The sequence below is a fragment of the Strongylocentrotus purpuratus genome, unplaced genomic scaffold (assembly GCF_000002235.5).
Source record: "Strongylocentrotus purpuratus isolate Spur 01 unplaced genomic scaffold, Spur_5.0 spur5_scaffold_1, whole genome shotgun sequence".
NCBI lineage: Eukaryota > Metazoa > Echinodermata > Echinoidea > Camarodonta > Strongylocentrotidae > Strongylocentrotus > Strongylocentrotus purpuratus.
This window is the reverse complement of record NW_022145594.1, coordinates 38,113,668-38,136,439: the sequence shown is the minus strand read 5'-3', so window position 1 is coordinate 38,136,439 and position 22,772 is coordinate 38,113,668. Positions and strand designations below refer to the sequence as shown.

General features: G+C 34.8%; 1 protein-coding gene across 1 annotated transcript; it reads right to left on the bottom strand.

Moving 5' to 3' along the window:
- Positions 1–13,117: 13,117 nt before the first annotated feature.
- LOC115921496 lies at positions 13,118–16,214 on the bottom strand. Its single transcript, XM_030978991.1, has 4 exons — positions 16,115–16,214; positions 15,163–15,453; positions 14,097–14,357; positions 13,118–13,507 (listed from the first exon to the last, which is right to left on the bottom strand). Exons 1-4 carry the CDS (start codon positions 16,200–16,202, stop codon positions 13,188–13,190), a joined length of 960 nt encoding a protein of 319 aa, XP_030834851.1. The 5' UTR covers positions 16,203–16,214; the 3' UTR covers positions 13,118–13,187.
- Between the last annotated feature and the right edge of the window lie 6,558 nt (positions 16,215–22,772).

Below are 22,772 nucleotides of genomic sequence, written 5' to 3'. Positions count from 1 at the left end.
ACGCCTGGGCGATGCCCTGTCGATTTCCCGTCTGTCACCGGTCGACTTAAAGGTCAAAACTGGGCGAAATCGGGGAGCTTCGCTGGTCGGCGTCCCGGCAGTGACCGACTGATGACCCACCGATTCCCGAGCGGTCTCCCACCGGCCACCGGCGAATTTTAAAGAAATTGCCCGGCGGCCGGCCGGTGATCGGCGTGGCACAAAAATATTCTAGGTGCCTGGACGATCACCGCCCGGGCACCGACCTAATCGAGCGTTCCTCGTCGAGCGGTGGAAAATCGAAGCCGCTACGTCAAAGGCTTTGACCGATTTCGAATTCGCCGCCCAGTGACCGATTGATCTCCTAGCGGCGACCGGGCGAAATTAGCTAAAAATTCGTCGCCAAGCAGGCTACTCTTTGGGGTTGTGAGTGACCATAGCTTAAAGTTAACAGTAGTGCAACGACAGGGCATCCTCAGGAAAGAATTCTAATGGTGAACAAAGCAACGATTGCTGTTAAGGAGGTCTTTAAATCCAGCTTCGTTTTAACATATTGCTCCGATTGTCTCATTTTCGCTCGCTCGATTACTGCAGCACAAACATAGCTCGTTCGACGTCACTACCAAACTAGCCAATCAGCTGTCAATGACGTCATATTGAATGCGGCGGCAAATATATTTTGTGAAATTATCGAGAAATTGACTATTTCTAATTGCAAACTAGTTTTATTTTTGGATGGAAAAGCAGCCATTGTTATCTTGACATTCATTGAAGTAATCAGAATAGGGTAAGTTACGTCTCAGATGATTCAAGAGGTCCATTTTGTAGATATTTGTTTAATTTCTTAGAATGTTCCACTGTGTTGCATGGTACCGGGTGTATGCCATTGGGTGTGATGTGTTCGCGCGGTATAAGTACAGGCCACCGCGCCGTCGGGTGTATTCTCGTACTGATGTAGGTGCAAAGCTAGAATGGCTACCACGCCCACTTCCCTCTCTATGCCTTTCTGAACATTCCTTTCCTTCTCAATACAATAAATTTCACCTGCCTAAGTTATTCAAACCATACCGCCTCGCCACTTCCATTACGTAATCATTAAAAGGATCCGCATATACAACATTTTCCTGCTATACGCTGTACTGCAGGAAAATACAAATCTCCCTGGTATACCTTACAGTCCAAACAATAAATATGTGCTTTTAACGAAGCAGGCGACAATCGGCGTAGCAGACGACACTTGATAGTAATTTTGTACGTGAGATTGCTTTGCTAAATATAAATTACTTTGTTAATAAATATCAACTAAATTTTCTTTTACATTTCTTTAAACCATCACTGATATGTAATAATTCATGAGTGAGTAAAAGCAACATACCTAGCTATATAATTATATGAAATACTTGGTGGCAATTAGGGGAGTTTGACGTGATGACCGATTGCACCCCTCTGTTAATAACCGAATAGTCCATGGTGTGTCATGAATATTCATGATTTTCCTTACCTCGGCTAAATGTTTGCTTTTACTAAATTGAAAAATTACGGTGGGGGTTGGCTGAAATGGACATAATGAAATAGGCAGAAGTGATCTTTGATAAGTCATGCTTTTTATGTTTGGTGTGCTCGACCTATAATCTTGAAATCGCTTGGTAAACTAAGTCCAAAGTTAGACTTGTTTCACATGTGTATTATAGGCAATGACGAGCTTGCAACCTATTTTGAAAAATTACGGTCGGTGAACTTTCAAAAGTCAATGAGACATGAGGGCTCTAATGAAAGAGCTAGTGATAACGTACGTCGGGGTGGATGTGCTTTTAGTTTAAACAAAAAATGAATCTGTAACGATTTTTAAAAAAAAAGTCCTTAGGCTAACATGTTAGGCTGCTGACTCTGACCATGCTCTGACGATAGGGGGCGTTGTGAAATGAGACTAAACGGAGCAATATGAGTATTCACTGCAGCACGTTTAAGTTATTACACAACGTGTGTACCTTTCGAACATTCATGATACTTATTCTTTCATCCAATACCAAAATGCATTTATTTCCATAGTATTGATTAGCTAACATCGACCTAAAAATTAAGCCGACTGCTCACTTAGTAATCTTCAAGTATTATTGTGTTATACTCTTTCATTCTGTTATAGATAAAATTCTTAAGATTAGTGTTAACCTCTGCCCAGTTTCTTTAACGACCAATTTCTCAGATTGATTTTAGAAGATATTAAAAATCTTTATTCTAATGATCAAAATTGTATAGGTCAGCAAGGAGGGCGAGTCTCACCAGCCCGGAAAAATAAAGAGTTCGCAATAATACCTCTACGCTGATAGTAGATTACAGTAATTGTTTTGACATTATTATTATTATTATTATTATTTTCCTGCTATTTGTTTGCGTATGATTAGTGTTGATCCTGCTATGGCTATCTAAAATATCATTTTACCTAGATATTAATAGTGCAACAACAGGTTATCACGAAGAAAGAAATCCAATGGTGGAAACAACAACGATTGCTGGTAAGTTTTCTTCAAATCCAGTTTCCGTTCATATGTTTACTGTAACGCTTTTAAAATATTACACATCACTTGTACCTTTCGGAATGTTCTTCCATTAAATGTCTGAGTGTATGTGAATGTGGGGTGGTATACCGCTTTCGATAAATAATATCCTACGCTTGAGTAAATCGAAAGACGAATCAAAAAAAGGGATTTTTGTTTGTTTTTGTAATCTGATTAATAAATAAAAGTTAAGATTATTTAAACATATTTGTGGCTTACACCCAGTAAATAAGATCGATTGATCGATCTGTATTGAAAATAAGTCAGAACAAATCTTGGAACCAGCGGGACTTGAACCTGCATCTACTGCTTGCCGGGCAGCGACTCTACCACCAGGCCATTACTGGTCCATGGCACAGTCACGATGAACTAGAACAAATACCTAAAGCTTTTATGATTCATTCTGACTCATTAATATTCATTAGTCCGACATATGACAATAACTTTTATAAATGTAATGCCTCCTGGGAGAAATTTCAATTATTAAAACATATTTGTGGCTTACACCCAGTAAATAAGATCGATTGATCGATCTGTATTGAAAAACAAGTCAGAAAAAATCTTGAAATCAGCGGGACTTGAACCTGCATCTACTGCTTGCCGGGCAGCGATGCTACCACCAGGCCATCACTGGTCCATGGCACAATCATGATGAACTAGAACAAATACCTAAACCTTTCCTGATTCATTCTGAAAATAACTTTTATAAATGTAATGCTTCCTGGGAGAAGTTTCTGACTTGTTTTTCAATACAGATCGATCAATCGACAAATGTTGACGATAATATATTTGTAGGATTTGAAACCTGAGCTTCGGGTTGCGGGACAACCACATTACGACAAAATACCCATTATTTGTTCTCATATACTTGTTTGTATAAATTAAGGATATAATTGCTCATCATCTCCGTGGTCGTCTTCGTTTTGTGTTATCATCATCAACAACAACTTTTTCTTGTTCTATGTTTTCTGTTTCTATTTAGTCTTCTTCTCCTCTTCCTACTTATTCTTCTTCTCAGCATTCTCCTTCCTCTCAGCATTTCCCTCTTGTTCTTCTTCCCTTTCTTCTTCTTATACACTTGTGGTAATTGTTCTTCCTCTTCATTTTCACTTCTTCTTCTTCTCCTTCTTCTTCTTCTTTTATTTCTTTAAGTAATATTCAACGGGCTGCTGCACCACCTATCACTGAGATAAAAAATAAAATGCTATACAAATTCTATAAATTAATTAGGTTTGTATGGTTTCTTGTTCAATAATACGTGTGTACCTCTACTGTGATATAATATCATGGTATATTTGCGTTGTTATAGGGTCATCGGTATACTGCATTAAGTGCACGTTACTTATAGAAATTCATTTAAAAGTAAATATTGCGTCGTCTTGAACCTAAATCTCTAGTCAGAGAACGAAACATATTCGTTGGTGTATACCTTTGCTGTTTCATGCAATTTAAACGTAAATCCAACTACTCCACAGATTAATATAAACTCTTTCTATATGCCCTTTTCATGTTACAGCACCTCCGAAGACGGTTACTCTCGAGGCGGTGAAGAAGTATGATGCATGTTCTCTGTACCGGCCCCACGACGTGATACTGCATGCCGGCAAATATGTTATTACCGACACATACAACGGACGCATCGTGTGCATCTCCGCTACATACGAGTATTCAGTGCTTTATGAGGACAAGCGTCCTGAGTTGCCATTTCGACCATTCAGTATTGCTGCTTTGTCAGAAACGGAAAATAGCTTTTTGATCACCGATACAAAAAATGGAAATGTTTTTAAGCTCAAATCTGAGAAGCTGAGTCCTTTTTCATCTACCTACAATGATTTCCACACTCCTTCTGGCATAACCTTGAATAGGAAGAGAGATAGGGTTTACATTGCAGATATTTTTCAACATTGCATTCTTGTGGTTGATATGGATGGTAACTATCTCAGCCGGCGGGCCGACGGCTTTCTTATTTGCCCATGGTCTATTGCTTGCAATTCACAAGACAACAAGTACGTAACAGATACAGATGGAATAAAAGTATTTGACCCCGAATGGAGATACCTTACCACCGTAACAATCGAAATAAAGGGAAAGACATGGTTTTACCGCGGTATTGCGTTAGACAGGTATGATAACATATTTATCACTGCTCGCAGTCGAGATTCCAGACCATTGCTAGAAACGGTTGCAGCAATAGATGCAAACCACTTGCTAGTAAAAGAATACACTGGTGGCATTTTCTATCATAATTACCTTCGGGGTGTTTGTATCGATTATGAGAGGAACCGAGTCGTAGTTGTTAATGGAGAGAAACATATAATCACAACCTACACACTTTATTGAACAGCATCTTGATTAAAATAGATTAGACACATACAAAAACAAAGGTGTAAAGCCTACCTCTCTGTATGTTCGTCTTTTTCTAAACTGGCATAAATGTTAATTACTAAAACCATTGTGATTCTAGCTTGGGGCAACTGTGCAGCATCGTCATTCAGGCTTCTGAGCACACACAAGTATATTATTTTACTCGAAATGTGTTCAAAGATACGTGATCTGTTCTCATAATTTGGGGATGTTTATGTTTTCACTCAGTAGGAATGAGTCACTGGAATTGTTTCTGAAAAACAATGTTTAGAAGAAATACCGAATTACAAAGCTACTCCACAAGGTGAGCGGGCGCCTATCTCCTTCTAAAATTGAGAACCCTACTTGCTAGTAATGATTTTATTTTTACAGGACCCAAATTTCGAAATGTCCTTCCCAATGATTTGACAGAATAACCCACTGTATATTGTTTCCGTAATACATTCAAACGCCATTTTCTCCAACTGTATGAACCCATAGACAGCTCGTTGTAATTATTTTGTTATCAATGCATATATTGTCGTTCGCTTCTTCATTGAGCATCCATGCCAGTCATGTTTAGATAATTTATTAGTTCCATCTTACTCTATGCTATTCTCTCTCTCTCTCTCTCTCTCTCACTCAATTTACTTCTAGTTTCATCTCCCCCCCCCCCTCTCTCTCTATCTCTCTATCTCTCTCCATCAACCCATCTGTCTATATATCTACCTATGTATCCTTATATATATTCTCCCTCTCTATGTCTATACCACTTTCATGGTGTATTTTTTAAATTTTGTTTTTGTCTAAATCTAGGTTATGTATATTTTCTGTTTTCTCTGTACATGCAGTAGTAGTTTAATTCAGAGAACCTATACGCAACACGCCTAGATTGGAGTATGTTTACTTTTCAATTCCGTATTTCATGATTTTTGTCAGAACTGTTACATTCTTTGATGTTATTAAAGGGATAGTTGAGTTTTGCTGCAGAGGGCGCTACACACAACAATTTTGTTGTGAGATAATGAAAGACTGAGTGTCAAATTTTGTAATAACATTTAATTTAAATCATGACAAAATCATCTTTGTGTGATCAACTGCAGTTCAGAGACGGCTGACATATCCATAAATATAACCATTTCTTTTATTTGTGGTACCCGACAAAATTAATATTCGATAATGTTGAACCAGACGTAGAAAAATGAGATAGCACCTTATACGTTTTATTCCAGCAAATGCCTATATTGGCTTTTTGTTGGCTTTTCCGTGTTAGTTATAATACGTACAACCAGTCTTGCCCGTGTATTGTTATTTTTCATTAATTAATCAATTAACGGTCACCGTATTATTTGGGAAAGTGGAGCTTAATTATCATGATCGTTATCAATCTAAATTCACACATTTCGGGGGTCTAAATTATCTTTATATTAATTTTAGGTTATAAAAGGGCACTAGAAATGTCATAAACAAGAATAAGGGCAATACATATGCACTTTGAATTACTATCCCTTTAATTACTTTAATTCAGGATTATTTACTTTCATACAAGTCACGTATATTCTTAAGACATGTCAATGTTTTGTCAAATGTATTAAGCTTTTTTGTTGTTGTATGAAATATGAATACAAGCAACAAGTCAAATAAAAACCCAATCTTATGAGTTGATTCTACAAATTTAGTTGAACATAGGTAAACAGTTTCATGGACAAAAGATGGATCATGGCTTACCTTGATAAATATAGGTTCTCCAACCCACCTTCACACCCTTGACAGTTCATGTGATAAAATGTTTAACAGAACACTCGTTTACTGCTCTATGTCATTCAAACTTAAATGTTAGTCATTCAGTTTAACGTTCAATCAAGGGACCTTGATTTAGACCTTATGAACAAATTTAAGTGTAAATCTAACCACAATCGCTTTTGTAATATTTTTGTACCCAGGAAGACGTTAACTCATATACCTTTAATGCATAGATAACGCCCTCCTGGCTCTGAACAAGATTGGAAATGTTACTTGGTTCCTTTTTAATTAATTCATGTAGGAATTATTTTCACATGCATTACATAATGTCATATCCTATATAATATTGGGAGGATTTATTTGAGTTCGGGAACACCACCTTGTTTAACCAATATTGAAACTTAGCTGTGATGTATTATCTGTTATATGTACTTTACCTTTATAAACATCAACATTTTAGTTCATCTGTATATACACTTGTTTGCTCTATTTATTTTTCTTTTATATTTGTTCTAAGACATGAACCTTCATATCTTAAAACCCAATTTGTATCATTTTTTCGTGGTCTACCTACTCAATAATTGTTGTAATGTTTCTGTAATTCTAATTACTAACAATCTATTTTACCCCCCAAAAATGACAATTTAATATTATCAATGGAACTTGGAAATCATATTTAAATATACACGCTGCTTGTTAAGTTCTCTATAATGTGTTATCAATGTACTTGCATTACTTATACTCTGTAAATTGAATTTTGTAAGCTATTACCTGCATGTTCGATGATTTTTATCGCAATAATTCAATACAACACAACACAATTGTGTAATTCTATCTTGTAGGCAAGAATCATTTAAATTGATCATTGGCGTCAGCCGCAAAGGACACTTTAGGATATGTTTCGCGAATGGGCAGGCAAATTCGGAATATGTTCATTCAAATTAGAAAGTACGTCGTTTATCATTATGATTTGAGTGACTTTGTGCAATTTGAATGCATAGATCATGAATCTGAGCTATCGAATATAAAGGCAGTGCTAAATTGTGCTAAATTGAATGTACGCCAAAAAGTCGATTAGAAAAGTTGCGAAAGAGGCTGAGTAAACTATTAAAGGAGTTCAAACATATCATGCGTCATTTATGAGGAAATTTGTAGAAATAAGTGCACATTATGCTAAATTGTATGCTTTAAACAAAAAGTGAATGCGCGGACGGTAGTCATATGCAATACCGTGATTATATTAAATCGAATGGACGATCTGAAATAATTGCTAAATCAAAGTACATATTGTAACAACAATTCATACAAAGTTATTCATATATTTGAATATGTTTTGTTATAGTGTTTGTCGTAGTTTTATTTTATATTGTTAAGAATATTTTCTTTCTTCAAAACTTTAGCTTAACAATTTAATGTATTAATTCAAAATATATAATTAAGATCATTTCAATACAATATGATAGCTATTTCTACACATTCATATTAGCGTCCATTTAGTTCTTTTAAGTTTTGCTCTATGGAATTTTTTAAAACTCAGATGTCGCCGTTTTTACGTTCTTCAAACGGAAATTATATGTCATGTTCATAGTGTAATATTCTTGACTTATTGTGTCAATATATACAATGAAGAATCCGGCTGGAAGACAATAACAATCTAGGAAACAGCACTTTGTTTATTTGCAAAACTATTATTTACATGTATCGAATAGCAAATATGCTGTGACACTTCAAACACTGAAAAGAGAAACACGACGTAAATGAACAATTACTTAAGGGCTTTCAGTTTTCCTTACAATAGAAGTTGACTCCCTAAATAGTTTACAATATTTGCATAATATCAATTTTTCAGCTGTAAACAAATAATTTATCCATAAATTTAAACAAAAAGAATGATTTATCAGTTTTATAAGTGTTTTGGCACCTGGCGTCTTACAAAGACGGGTTTTTATAAGGCCTTTAGACGGAATGAGAATGAACAATGTTTTCCTAATTTACGTCGCCAAATTTGATGGTGAGAAAAAGAAAGATCTTAGTTTTAGTGAAAGGCATTTTGCAGTATCAAACTCTACCGATATAATCACTGCTCATTCGTTTGAAGAGTTACTGTCAATGTTATAGATTTTCTTTACCTAAACTGGAAGAATATGTGTACATCGTTTCGTTACGTGTTGGCTATCGAAAATGTTGCATTTTTAATCTGTGTAAAGGTTTCATATTCGCGACTCATTGTATTGTACGGCTTTGAATAAAAATATTGCATTAAAAAAATATCATGTAGGTCATTTTACTTTTTTTGTTATCAATTTATTGTTACTGTTGTTTAAACATCTTTTTTTTCTCATACCTTTTTCCCTTTAGAAGGATTTTATTGATTTTCACTTGCAAAAAATAAGCAAAAATATATTCAAGGTAATTTACATTTATAATATGAATAAAATTGACTACTCAAAATACAAATATTTGTTAAACCGTCGAATTCAAGTTCAGTTTATTTTACAACCAATACAAATTTTACAACAGTATACCAATGAAACAGAGTCATTTGGAGACAGCATGCTGAGGCCTTCATCCTGCAGTGGATCGATAATGGCTGAAAAAGTAAAACGTAACAATGAAATACAATAATATAAAAGGCAATATATGTATATAACATGTGATAAGATAAAAACAATTCCAACAACAACAGTAACACTAAATATATATATGTATGTGTGTAATTAATGGGTAGATAACGGATGTGATGGACCAGAAAAAGCCATTGACCTATCTAGGCCAGTCCTTTTTTTAATACAAACCTATTAGTATAATCTTCAATAAAGCAAATATTGACAATAAAAACATTACACTAGCTGAGACAAACATACATTATGTACATAGGACAAGCAGCATTGAAGGTACTATGTCCCATTTGCAGGCCCCAAAAAATGAAAAAGATGAATTCCAACTGCATTTGAAAGATAATACTAATTTAGAACTTCCCTAAAAAAAGGTGGGGCTTGAAAAAGTTTTCAAGTGGGAAAATAACGACTATTAGTTGTCAGATCGACTTTAGGGCTTTAGAGCCCAAAAGTAATAGTCTTGATTTTCAGACAATTGTACCGAATGGTCATACGTTTTATGCTGCGCAAAGATTCAATCAGTTTAATCTTGGCCATCACAAGAAGTGGGTTATTGATGTAGAAAAAATATCATGTACCCTTTACAACTCATTTCATGTATGTTATTACCAAAGAAGAAAAAAGCCAGTCAGTCACTCTGTAGTGTATGATAGTAAAGTCTAGCAAGTAAACGTGTTTCCTTGCATAATTTAAATATGAGGACACTGCTAAAGTTTAAATTTCACAGATAGGACATACATGACATATTCATAATTCCGGCAAAGTTCTACAGAATTTGAGGTTGGCTGCAAAAGGGACATAGTACCTTTGAATAAAGTTTTACAAATATATTATAACTCGATATTTGTTTTTGTTTAAATTTACGCTTAAAAGCGGATAATGTTAGACATCCCTTGATATAATCTCGTTGTTCAAATTAACGGATCCCTTATATCTAATAATAGTTCTTGACAAATTATAGCAAAATTAAGGAATATAGAGTTTGTTTGAATTTCTAGTACTATATTGATTTATATCTGTTTTGAAAATAAAATAATCATTACAACAATCAGGCAAAGTAGTTATATTGTAGTTATATTGTACATGTAAGAGAACATTAAAGCTCCAAAACGTATATCATTTAGATTATAACGTTTTACAAACTTCAAGTTAAACAATAATGTACCTTTATGAGCTCTATAATATGAGTTTGTTGTAACCCTGACGGTTCTTTTTGGGCAATAGAAATAACTTTTGAAGCAAATACGAGGCACAATTGCCCCTTACAATTATACAATAATTGAAATATGGCAAAATCATAGCGTCATACAAATTTACAAGTATGCACAATGGTCAAATATCTTTAAGTCTATTTAAAACCTTTATTAGAAATGTAATTGATGTTGTCCTTTCAAGTTAAGTTTTCATCAATAATGAAACCTCAAAAGGTTACTTGGTGTACTTGCCTAATTTAGGCCTATATACTATTTATGCAAATCTTACTAGCAACTTCATTTACATATTAATTTCTCGTTTTGAAAATTACTTAGTTTGTTTTCTTCTAAATAAATCAATAATTTATTGCCAAGGAACCACTTATGTATTTTGAGCAATGAGGGAAATGAAATAAAGTATTTACTTCTACGAGGTCTTTACCAGATATAAACAAAGTGGTGTCATCAGCAAATGAAATAGAAGATAAAAATGTAACTTGATAGTAATAATAATATCTAAGATTTATAAAGCGCTGGTAAACAGAAACAGTTTCTTAACGCTTTACAAAACAAATTAAATTGAAATTACGGTTAAACTGAATATGTAATTAGGATAAAAAAGAAACGTGAAATGAACATTCCGCTTTATTGTACGAATTACTTAACTAACAATGTATAACAATAACATGCTAATGAAAAATGAAAATGAAAATACAGTAATGAAGTAACATTTATGAAACTGCAATACTTATGTACATTGTATAATAATGAATTAATTACAAGGAGACAGGACATGTGGTTATAAAAAACGGTATGATAATGGGGAATCATTTTGTGTTGAATAGATAGGTCTTACGTCTACGTTTAAAAGCGTGAAGAGTTGGGGATTCACGGACATAGACGGGGAGATTATTCTTAGAAGTTGCTGGACTTAAAAAAATTGAGCTCAGTCAGGACTGCTGAGTGATCGGAAGGAAGTCCTGATACGATGTCCATGGCCACAATATGATGATCAACCTCTCTGGAAATCAAGAGATCTAAGGTATGACCGGCTTGATGAGTTGCTCCTTTTACATGCTGCCGAAGATCAAACGTGTCTAAGATATCAAGGAACTTCCTAGCATCTCTGTCAGTTTCGTCAACATGGATGTGAAATCTCCCATGAGCACAAGGTGATGCTGATCAACGGTTACGAATTCTAACAGTGTCAGAAAATCTGCCACACAGCTGTCATACATCAGTTTGTTTGTAGACGATGGGGGCGGCCTATACATTGCAAATGTCTTAAAAACCACAGAAGGAGAGACGGGGACCAGAACGTCCATGTGCTCAAAAGATGAGAATTGTTTAGAGCAGTCTCTAGAAATTTTCAAAGAAGAGCGATATATAATGCATATACCACCACCCCGACTCTGGCGGTGTTCATGTACCACATGTTATTAAGTAAACATATTATGATCAACATAATCAAAAGCTTGTGATAAGTCTAAAAATACACCAATTAAAAATTCATTAAGTTTATAAACGTTCTCTACTTTATCAATGAAATAAAGGAGACCATGGTAAGTACTATAACATTTTCTAAAAGTCAATTGATCACATAAAATATGATCAAATATTTTACTAAAAGGGATAACACGCTTAAAAACTGGAAATACCTTCAACATATACCTTGTTCTAAATCATTTAAAAAATGATTTATTGCCACTTTTAAAAACGGAAATTACCATTGCAATTTCCATAGTATCGGGGAAATCACCTTGTGTAATGGACAAATTTAAATACCAGGACTTTGATTTCATTACAATTTAAAACCACATCAATGATAACAGGCCGTAAAAACAATGAATTATAAAAGTTACCCTTCAAGTGCTCGTCATATTTCGTTGAATCAATATTGCAGGTGATCAAATTATCAGAAGTGTGCTATCGTTTTGCCCGATTGTACACGAATAAGAGTTTAAAACAATTACAATTCTTCGTTTATCAATAATCTGTTCACCATCAACTTCAATATAATTGACCCCATGCTTTAATGTTTTCTGTACGTATTAACAATCTTTTTGAATGACAAGAACCTCCATCACTTTAGTAGGCATATCCCTCGTGTAATACTGAAGATGCTCAGGTTATTTGTGTCATAGGTTTACTTCGAAGTGGTGTATCAATAACTTCAATCTGTATTAATAATCCTTTTAAAGAAAGTTGATTGATAATGTTATCATACGTACATGATGTAAAGAAATATTGTGACGTCAAACTCAAATATATTGTTTGATAACTGTTAAGTGGTTGATAATTAGACATGTTGTTTTCTTTATTAGTGAACAAACAACAATATGTATTGGGTCAATCAATACTGATCAACTTTCATTTTCATTTTTTCAACATCCCTGCGTTTGTCTTAATCATGTTTCCATTATATTGGTTTATGTTAATTTTGTAATCAACATGTATCATGTCCATGCATATGTTGAAACGTGAAAAATCCAAACAAATTCGATATACTATTTACTTACTGTGCGTGTTAATGTTTCATCTTTTCCAAATTTCATAAGGCAGTGAATTTTTTTGACCAACATCTGGTAATATGATTTAATGACAACAATACTTAATTGGTCGATGCAATTGAAGCATTATCCATGGAGTTAAATCAAATATGTTATTCTAGGCAAAGTTGGCTATCAAATACGAGAGGTGTATCTACACACACCAAGCTTGAATATGGTCTTTACTTCCTGAAAGGACAATGGAAGTTATTCGGACAGTATCCCGTTTTCTAAATGCATGATCTCTTCCGCGAGTTCATGACACCCAAGAGAAAACATATTGTTGTTTATCTTTTTGCGGTGTTTTAGTTTGTGCTGTGTTACTGCTAGCTTCGACTTCCAGGAAGATGGATCAAAGTCGTTGATCCACTTGTTGATCCCCTTGATCACGGAAGTGATATTTTCTTCCAGGCTCTTTCCTCTTTTCAGATCTAGTAATTTGCAGAGATTGTTGATCTTGTCAGCTTCCAATCTTCTGCAGATGTTTCTGAGGACATTTTCGTCAGCTTGCATCTTTCCTTTTCTCCCTATGATGGGATATCAATATAATAATATTAAAGATGCCACTGTCTTCCTACCGTTTAATTACTAGGATTATTTATGTTTTAGGTATATGAACATAAGTTTGAAACGTCAAACTTGGAATTGCATAACTGCCACGTGAGAGATTAAAATCGTAGATTCCCTTTTAATAGTTGAGTTGAGAATTTAAAAACAAAAATTAAATGATTTATAACTACGATAACACATGAAAATGGCTTCAGTTCACATTCTAGGCATCAGCCTACATTCGGTGAAAAGAGTTGTAGACGATATATTTGTACAAAAAACCTCGTACTTAGCAGCTTAGCTATCCGCAGTAGCGAAGTTATGAATAAGGAATATCTAGACTGGACATGAAGTGCTCATTTCCATGAAAATAATTTCAAAAGAATCCCTCTAAGTTCGATTTTCTTTTCGATGTGTGTTGTGCAAGCAAATTTAGACAAATAGAAATTAAAACAAATGAAAATTGATGCAAAGATTATTAGTAAACTGGGTCTGGTAATAATGATTGTAAAAAATAATGACATGCTTTTTACTGCCTACGATAATGCATATCAAGGCGTTCTATACCTGCTAAAATCTGATCAGCAACGTCCTGTCTCCCTGCAGCCCGAAGACAAGTTCCTATCTCACGTCGGTAGTGGTATGGTACGGGCCGAATCTGATTTGTCCATCGCCTTACAACCTCGACGAGATTAACCTGCCCCTCAGTCCCGAGGCATGCTGCTTGATCATCTTCACCCAGTTCAAGACGTGTACAGATTTGCAACCTCTCGGCATTCCATAGGACAGAAACTGTAGAGTTCAACTCACTCTGGCTCGGCTCATAATCTGAATATGCGTGGATAGTCAGGGACATAATTATAACGATGATCATATTATTAATACAAATGATTATCATAATCATAATAATATTGACATATATATAATAATACAATGATAACAATTAAAGATACAAATGATGATAACAAAAGTTTCCTATAAATTCAAACATTTCTAAAAACCCGAATCTGCCTTGCATCGTATTGTAATATTGTGATCATTTTATAATACGAAATGATTTATATCGCCAACACACACACACACACACACACACACACACATATATATATATATATATATATAGAAATACATCGCACTACAGAGAGATATTAATGTATCTAAATATACACACGATACAATGGCACCCGTTTATGGTAAATGATATTACATTTGCTACCATTCCCTCACTATGAAAACAGATGTATCGAAAATAATAATTGAAATGTATAACAAAAAGTGTACAGCAGAAAGCACTAGACATTACTATAATGAGGGTATAATGGATTGCAAAGGATTGGTCCCCTCTTTACGTCATTCGAGCATGGAGTGCCATTTCTTCCTTCAAGGGAATTCTAGCCATGATACAATAGTATAATACTATATTACTATATTATTGGATTTACTGTTAGATATTTAATTATGTTTTGGAAAATCACATGATTGGTTAAACAGAATTCTCAAAAAAACTTCCAAAGCTGTAAAAACATTCTTAAAAGATGTTAACATCTGAATCGAAGCAATTACACATACTACTACAATGTACATTTTTCTATTATTATTCGTATTCATAAACCACTGAAAAATATTGTCTAACCTAAATAGACTGATCGCGCTAAACCCTCGTATCCAATATTTCTCAAAGCAAGGCAGAAATCGCGGCGGCGGTGAGTGTCAGATTTGGGGGTTCTTTTCCAGAGTTGTCGCAGAAGGCCAAATGATCCTCTTTCCAGCTCTGGTGATGAAGCTTTATACTTGGTGATTTGTTTTGGGTTCATCCCGAGGGCGTCGATGAATGGAAGAACATCTCTCATCAGCAAGTTGAAAGCAATTCGAAGTAGCTCAACTTTATACAGGTATTTTGCAGGCGCCACATTGACGATGCATTCTATCAAGATACAAGACAACAATATTTCCAGCCATATGTACATATGTATTGAGGGTTCTTTCAATAGTTGTTGCAGAAGGTCTAAACTTTCATTTTCAATTTCCTGATATATTTATATAAATATAGATTTTTAAAAATATATCCAGACGCACGCAAACACAATTTACGCACACGCATACGTAATTATCGGTTAAACAGAAAATGCAAACGAAAGGTTAACAAATGTAGTTTAATTTTTATTTTTTTTAAATTGATATTATGGAGGAAATGATTAATGTTAATGTTTGGGAATTGAGGCCATACTAAGTTGATATTTGACGAAATTGCAGAGAATAATTCATATTTCATTGCAATGGTACCTTAAACTTCAATATATTATCGACATGAAATGCATCATCAAAGCGAATTCGATCCATTCAATGAAATATAAGGAACGTTTTTAATGAGGCCTGCAATCATGGGATAATGAGACAATAATGAATGACTGACACACCGAGAAAGAGAGTACTCAGGATTATGTACTGGCATCTAGCTCGATCCTCGACAGCATTGGTTTGTTTTGGAAAGAAAGACAGATTATATGCATTATAAGAAGCATGAAATGCTTTTTTTTTAAAGTTTTGTTTTACTATCTGAATACTAGTGTTTTAATGTAAAATACCTTTTAATCCAAGTGTTTCCAGAGACTTTCGCAGTTCACTGTGGCATGTTTCCTTCTGTCGATAAAAACTTTTCCATCTTTTCAACATGAACGAGACCGAACGTGGTGTATTTGATGGCAAATCACCAACTATTTGCTTTAAATTTTCTTCGTTTTCATCATTAATATGGATCTCTTCTGAAAAATAACACATGTTTATCATAGTTAAACGACAATTTTTTTGGGGGGTAGTATTTTTCACTCCTATTTCTGTATATTTTTGTTCTCACCGTTCTTCTTGATGGCTATTATATTTTCCTTAATTACGTTGTAGATCTTTTTTTGTAATATAGATATTTCTGTACATCAAAATATTATTTGAAAGTCAATATACTGAAGTATATCGTTCTACTGAAGTGTTTTCAAAACGGAAATAGATGAAGAAATAAACGTTATAAAACCTGAAGTGAACAATAAACATCGATTGCTTAAAATGTAAAAGGAAATTTAATCTTAGTACCTAATTGGGCCAACTTAAAGGGAGAAGTAAGAAAAGCTGATTAGAGCACCAAATCGAAAACAAATTAGTAAGAACGTTATGAGAGTATTTGTAATTAATATTCTTTGTAATTTACACATTGGTTGAATCAGTATTACCACTGTGATATAGTGCCACATAACTCTCTTATTTGTTATAAACATATAAAGTGACAAGAACGTAAATTTTTCCCCGAAATATTTTATACAACAAAATATACAACACAATTGTTTCAATCTATCAAGAATCAAGTTCAGGCCGAGTTATGTTTTCCTTGTGTCACTATTTTGATTTATATTTACGGCTGAAATTACACATATTGTACTTTTCCTAAAGAGAATTTCTGTCAATTTAGAATTAAAAAAAACTATATCACACTAAATAACTAAAATAATTATGGCAAATCAAAATTTACCTGATACTTTTTCCGGATGTGATACTTCACTTGATGCAGCAAGATGCGTGTTATTGCCTTCAACATCTGTTTTACTGGAATGTTCATTATGGTCGGCATGCCAAGTCCCATCCACTGTGGTAACTAAAAAAAATAAATAAAAAAAAAACAGTAAAGTTTGGTTATCCAGAAATGTATGTTTACAATACGTGATGCCTATAGAATAATATCTAGAGACTAATTACTTTATACAAATTGAACTGGAATAACATGTATATGTACATAATTAGTATAAACGTATACCAAAAAGAAACGATTTGAAAAAAGGCCGTTGATAACAATTTTAATAGAATGAAGGATGTCACTGACGTATCACCTTGAATACCATATACATGTCTGTTGATCTTAGCTGATTTATTTCGTTCTACTTTCAGCGGATATAACGCCCGCCCCCTGCCCCACAAACCCAGCTTTGAAATTCAACATTATTAATATAGTTTTTCAATTTCACACGCGGTACACACATTTCGATTCTGAATATAAGATAGGGCGTCAATAACAAATCACTAACATGTATATTTCATGTTTTGATGTCAATCTGCTAAATATGAGCTCCTTCAAAAACTTGTCGAAATATGTTTAACAATTCTGAATGCTTTTTCTTTGGCGCGTTCAACATTCACCACATTAAAAAGTGGTCTATTTTTACACTAATAATAATGTTTGCCAATGAGGAAAGTATAATGTATTGTGGGACGTTTCAGTGTTTTGGGGCTATTCGTAATTTGTCCATGATAGAAGTAAATGAATGATTACCTTGTTTATCCTTGGGAGCTTCGAGCTTTTGGCTTGCCTTCTTATCCCCATTGTCGTTTCCACTTCCGGTAGCTGTTTTGTGAGGAGTTCCGCTGTACGCTGTAGAGATATGATTACCCCATATGATACTTTTAATGAGTTCGTATTTAAAGTTGCTTTCGTCAAATCCGTGCAAGGGCGGTCTTTAAAACTTCAGTCTAGTTAATTTTGAAAATTATGAATATCATATCCGTATGAAATTTCATGTATATCTTCGAGGCTTACTCAAGTGTTGTGTAGTAGTCTAATCGGAAAAGCAATTAACACTTAATGGCCCGAATTTACAAAGGAGGTTTAAACTTAACCGTTGGTTTAAATCTTCATTTACATAACCGATAGTCTAAAAATTAACGCAAAATAAGCGCGACGCGATCCAATATTAGATGGGTGCAAGGTAAGGTAGGCTTATTTCTTGTAATTTTTAAACCATGGGTTATGTAAATATGGGTTTAATGTGGGTTAAGTTAAACTTCTTTTGTGAATTCGAACCAATAACACAATATCGAATGTGCACGGTTGTTTTTTGCAGGATAATTTTAAAGATCACTGAAGGGTAAAAGTTTGCAATGCAATATGTTTTGGTTTACCCCTTAAAATGCACTCTTGTGACTAAACTATAATTCATGTCCAATTTAATTTATGTCATCAACAAACACTGTCAAATGTGGATTCATGTGGCAAAGGACTTTAGCGCCGGGCTGGGCTTTGGACCTTTAGCCCTTGCATTAAGAGTCAAGTCAATGAACTACTGACTTGGCCAGATATCTCAAAGTATATATGTACATACATACTGAAATTATTTGATACAATTTTCGGCTAAACAAAACCAAGAAACCAACAAGATACATACAGCCTCATTATTAACCATACTGCTCAATGTCTCTTATGTGGTGGTGTGTGTGTGTGTTTGTGTGTGTGTGTGGGTTGGGAGTATTTATTCTTGCCTATATCGATGTTTGCTTCAATCCGTGTTGCATGTTGATGCTGACTTGGCTGCAATTTCGTGTTTGCTGCATTGATGAATTCGGCTGCTATTTCCAATTCTTCATCCGTTACCTCAAACCCTACAGAGAAAGTTTTCAAAAATGGTTCATTTCAAAGAAACAATATATCGTAATTTGTTTAGATCCACTTTTTTAGTAAAAATCTTAACTTTGGATGATGTTTGAAGGTTTGCATGGTGGTATGAACAATCGCGGAAGAGGTTTACGTTAAACCATGTGTAAAGTCCTAGAAGGACTAAGGAAAGTGGATATAAATAGAAGTGAAATGGAAAGGCGAGAAAGTGGAGGTTGGAAGGAAGAGTATCTTTCGGAAGTGAGTATAGTCCTGAAAAGGACTGTAAACCAGAAAGTTGTAGACAGGATGAGAGGTTTGAGTAGAATACTGGATTGAGTTGGAGAGTTGAGTAGATGAGAGAAGCTGGCTTGAGTCGGCGAGTAGAGTTGCAGAGCAGGAGTAGGAGAGTAGGCTCGACGTTTGTTTCTCGCCTTTCCATTTCACTTCTATTTCTATCTACTTTCCTTAGTCCTTCTAGGACTTTACACATGGTGTACCGTAAACCTCTTCCGCGATTAATCTTAACTTTATTAGCAATCTTTTACCTTTGTCTATTCAGACCTTCTACATCTACCATAGATTATTAAATCATGCATACAATCTTTTCAACCAAAGCGGCGACATGGTAACTGTTTAACAATGGAAAAGAAGGAAAACAAAATAATAAAGTGCAACAATCACCAAGACAAATTGACCCTTGATGTATGGGGTTCCTTTTCCCTCTATGAACTGTATTTAAAGGATGTACATATTCAGTACCATCAAAACACACAATCACACCCACACACTCAAATCCGCATAATCATTACATTGAATGAGTAAAGAATATCTTATCGTTTTGGATGTATAATAGGAACATTTGTTTTAATAGTTGTTCCTCAATTTCAAAATAAATGATGTAAGAGAACACATGTTTATCTTACCGCGACAATTAGCCTTTGTTAAGGTTAGTTGGAAGCGTGTAGCAAGCTTTTCCAGTGGCTCGTATGAAGTGTTTGTTGCCGAGATCTTGTTTTCCCAATCTTGTGGTTCAAGATGTTTTTCGTCTTTTCCGTCTACGTTTAGGGAGATCAGCATTGGTTTGCAGAAATATGCCCTTCTCTCTTTCGGAAGGAATGACACAATTTCTCTTATGTCATCAATGTAGGCACTCTCATGACCTGAAGAAAAACACAGATTAGACGAATGTTTCGTGTGCTATGGAAGAGGTCAATCGCTCTTCTTGCCACGACCGCCCCCCCCCCGACTTCAAAAGTTCAACCAGCTCTCCGGGATCCCATACTCACAAGGTTGTACGACACGTGCTATTGAGACACAGAGTGCTCCGTGGTAATTCCCTACACTAACCACTTAACGTTAACCCTAGCCCTAACACTTTACATAACTGTATACCGAATCCAAACCTACCCTAAAATCTACTTCAACTATAAAGCTCACGGTGTACTTGACAAAATGAAGCCTTGAGCAAAATGTGCCGGAACTTAGCTCTCTCCCCATAAATTTCAATTTTTGTCAGTTTGGCCTATATTTTCGAAATTCGGAAACATACGGAGATTCTTTCTTTGACCAGGATGAAACACTTTAAGGGACCTTCATTCATCAATTTCCGAGGTATGAATACATATAAATACTACCCTACAACTTACTGAACTGATGGGGATAAGGGTGTAATCCTCCAGGGTCTTTTCCGATTGAACGGTTATGGTCCTTTACTCCAAAACAATCTGTACGATGAGGCAAAATAATGGAATTAAAATACAAATAATTTATATTCATATCTGTTTTCAAAGAGGTATGAAATCACATTCATATAATATGATGATTACATGGATAAACGAATGACTCATTTCGAGACACATACTGTAAAGATAATGGACCATCTACGCTTTATTTACAAATGATCGCTAGTATTAATACCGTATTAATCTTTCCAAAACTTGTATGTCTCCAATTGATTCTAATTGACTTCTATAACAAATATTTTTTAAATCGTGTCAAGGTAAAACGCTTCTCACTAATCAAATCATGACGACCAATCTCGATAACTGCTTGAGTGAGTCTACATCTCTTGTCATAGTGGCTGCATTGCTGGCGATCGATCCAGTCACGAATCATTGACTGGGTGTCAAACAACGATTCCGTGTTTTCATTTATGGTTGCGGAAATCTTCTGATCATCGGAGACTCCTGCAGCCTTTGCCAATCGTCTGCAATGTCTACCAGTCAGACTATGGACACACGCCTCCACTTCATGTGTAGATATAGGCTTTATGAGATGATCAGGAACTGGTTGAGAGAATAATAAAAATGAAAGCGATATATGATAACTCTCACTTTAAAGTGAACACCTTAATCTTTTATAATTCTGAACTTTTTTTTCTTCAAAGTTCGTCTCGAAGTTCGTCGTGCGAAAATTAGACCCGTTCAGATTATGAGGAGAATCAGGGATAGTCCCGACCCTTCTTTACAACGGACGCTTGCGGAATTCCTGAAAAGGATCAAACGAGACCCAATCTTCTCTATGTATTAATGGATTTAAAACAATACTTCAAGTGTTAAGGCAAACATTACAAATATTTTCTACAGTCAAGTATACGTGTTTACCTGTAAAGAATTCTCTATCCAAAGGGATGCATCCTGCTGTCTCAAGGGCTAGGCTAAGCAGGACGAGAGGATTTTGCTGAAATGGACCAGCCCTCCATTTCCTCATCACCTGTGTTGCTACTCCGATTGATTCTTTGGTCACTACTTGGCTGATTTGCTGATTCTTTCTGCCAGGAATCAATTCGCTTAGAAAGTCTTCTACCTTCCTGGGATTTTGAATATGCCACAGGATGTGACTCAGTGTGTCATCAGTCACATTAGCTTCCCTCTTCTCTCGAAGGCCTTGAAGAAAAACACACTTGTAATTCAGTGATAGTCCTATTCACATATTCTTATTCAAATAGTTATCACAAGATCACTGTCACAAGAATAACAATGTGATAACAATGTATTACAAGCAGAAACGGGATTGGAAGGGGGTCAGGAGGACATTTGTCTTTCTATTTAAATCAGTCGTCTGAGGAAAATTTTGTCAAATATGACCCAAGAATTCTTACATGACAAATACATTATAATAAATTGGAATATCGATGATAGCGTGGAATATATGCGCATTTATTCCCTTTGCACATCGTTAAAAATGAAACTTACAAGAGTGAATTTTTAATATTTTGTATTTAATATTTAAATATAGATAAGAGGGGTATGGCTATTTACGTGTACAATGCTCAGCAAAACAATTACGTTGTGAAAATCTAAGTGTTTTTGTTGGGGGAAAAAGTATGTCTGTTTCGGATTTGTATGTTTACTGTTATCTATATTTTTTCCCACAAACATTTACTTTTTTCACAATGGCAAATCTGAGATGCATGGTCATACGTGTTACCAGCGTGTGTGATATGGTGACGTAATAATAATAATAATAACAATAATTATTAATTTAGAGACGGCAGAAACTATACAACATTAAGTATATTCTACTATGCTACAAGAGCGCCTGATATGCTTAATTGCACAGTTAATTGAAAATATGTGTTTTCAATTTTGATTTAAAGGTATTTAGAGATGGGGATTTCCTGCCTTCAAATGGTAAGTTATTCCAGAGTTGCCTCAAAAAAGTAAACATCTTTAAGTGACCGTTTTTACCATACTCATTTTTTCCCATTATATTGTAGTGTTATAAAAACCGTTGGGAAAATGGCTTTTGACATTTCGAATTCCTGTCATAAACATTTTTATAATCATAAGGGCGATCGGCTCGTAAACGTCATGGGATTCCTGACTGACTTA

Bases quoted from the DNA above. Each gene is read 5' to 3' on its own strand.
- LOC115921496 (XM_030978991.1), bottom strand. From the start codon at position 16,202: ATGTTGAAAAGATGGAAAAGTTTTTATCGACAGAAGGAAACATGCCAC. The intron at 15,454-16,114 runs GTATTTTACATT...GTATCTTGATAG, and splicing joins GGAAACACTTGGATTAAAAG to AATGCATCGTCAATGTGGCG. The intron at 14,358-15,162 runs GTTAGACAATAT...ACGCATATTCAG, and splicing joins AGCGCGATCAGTCTATTTAG to ATTATGAGCCGAGCCAGAGT.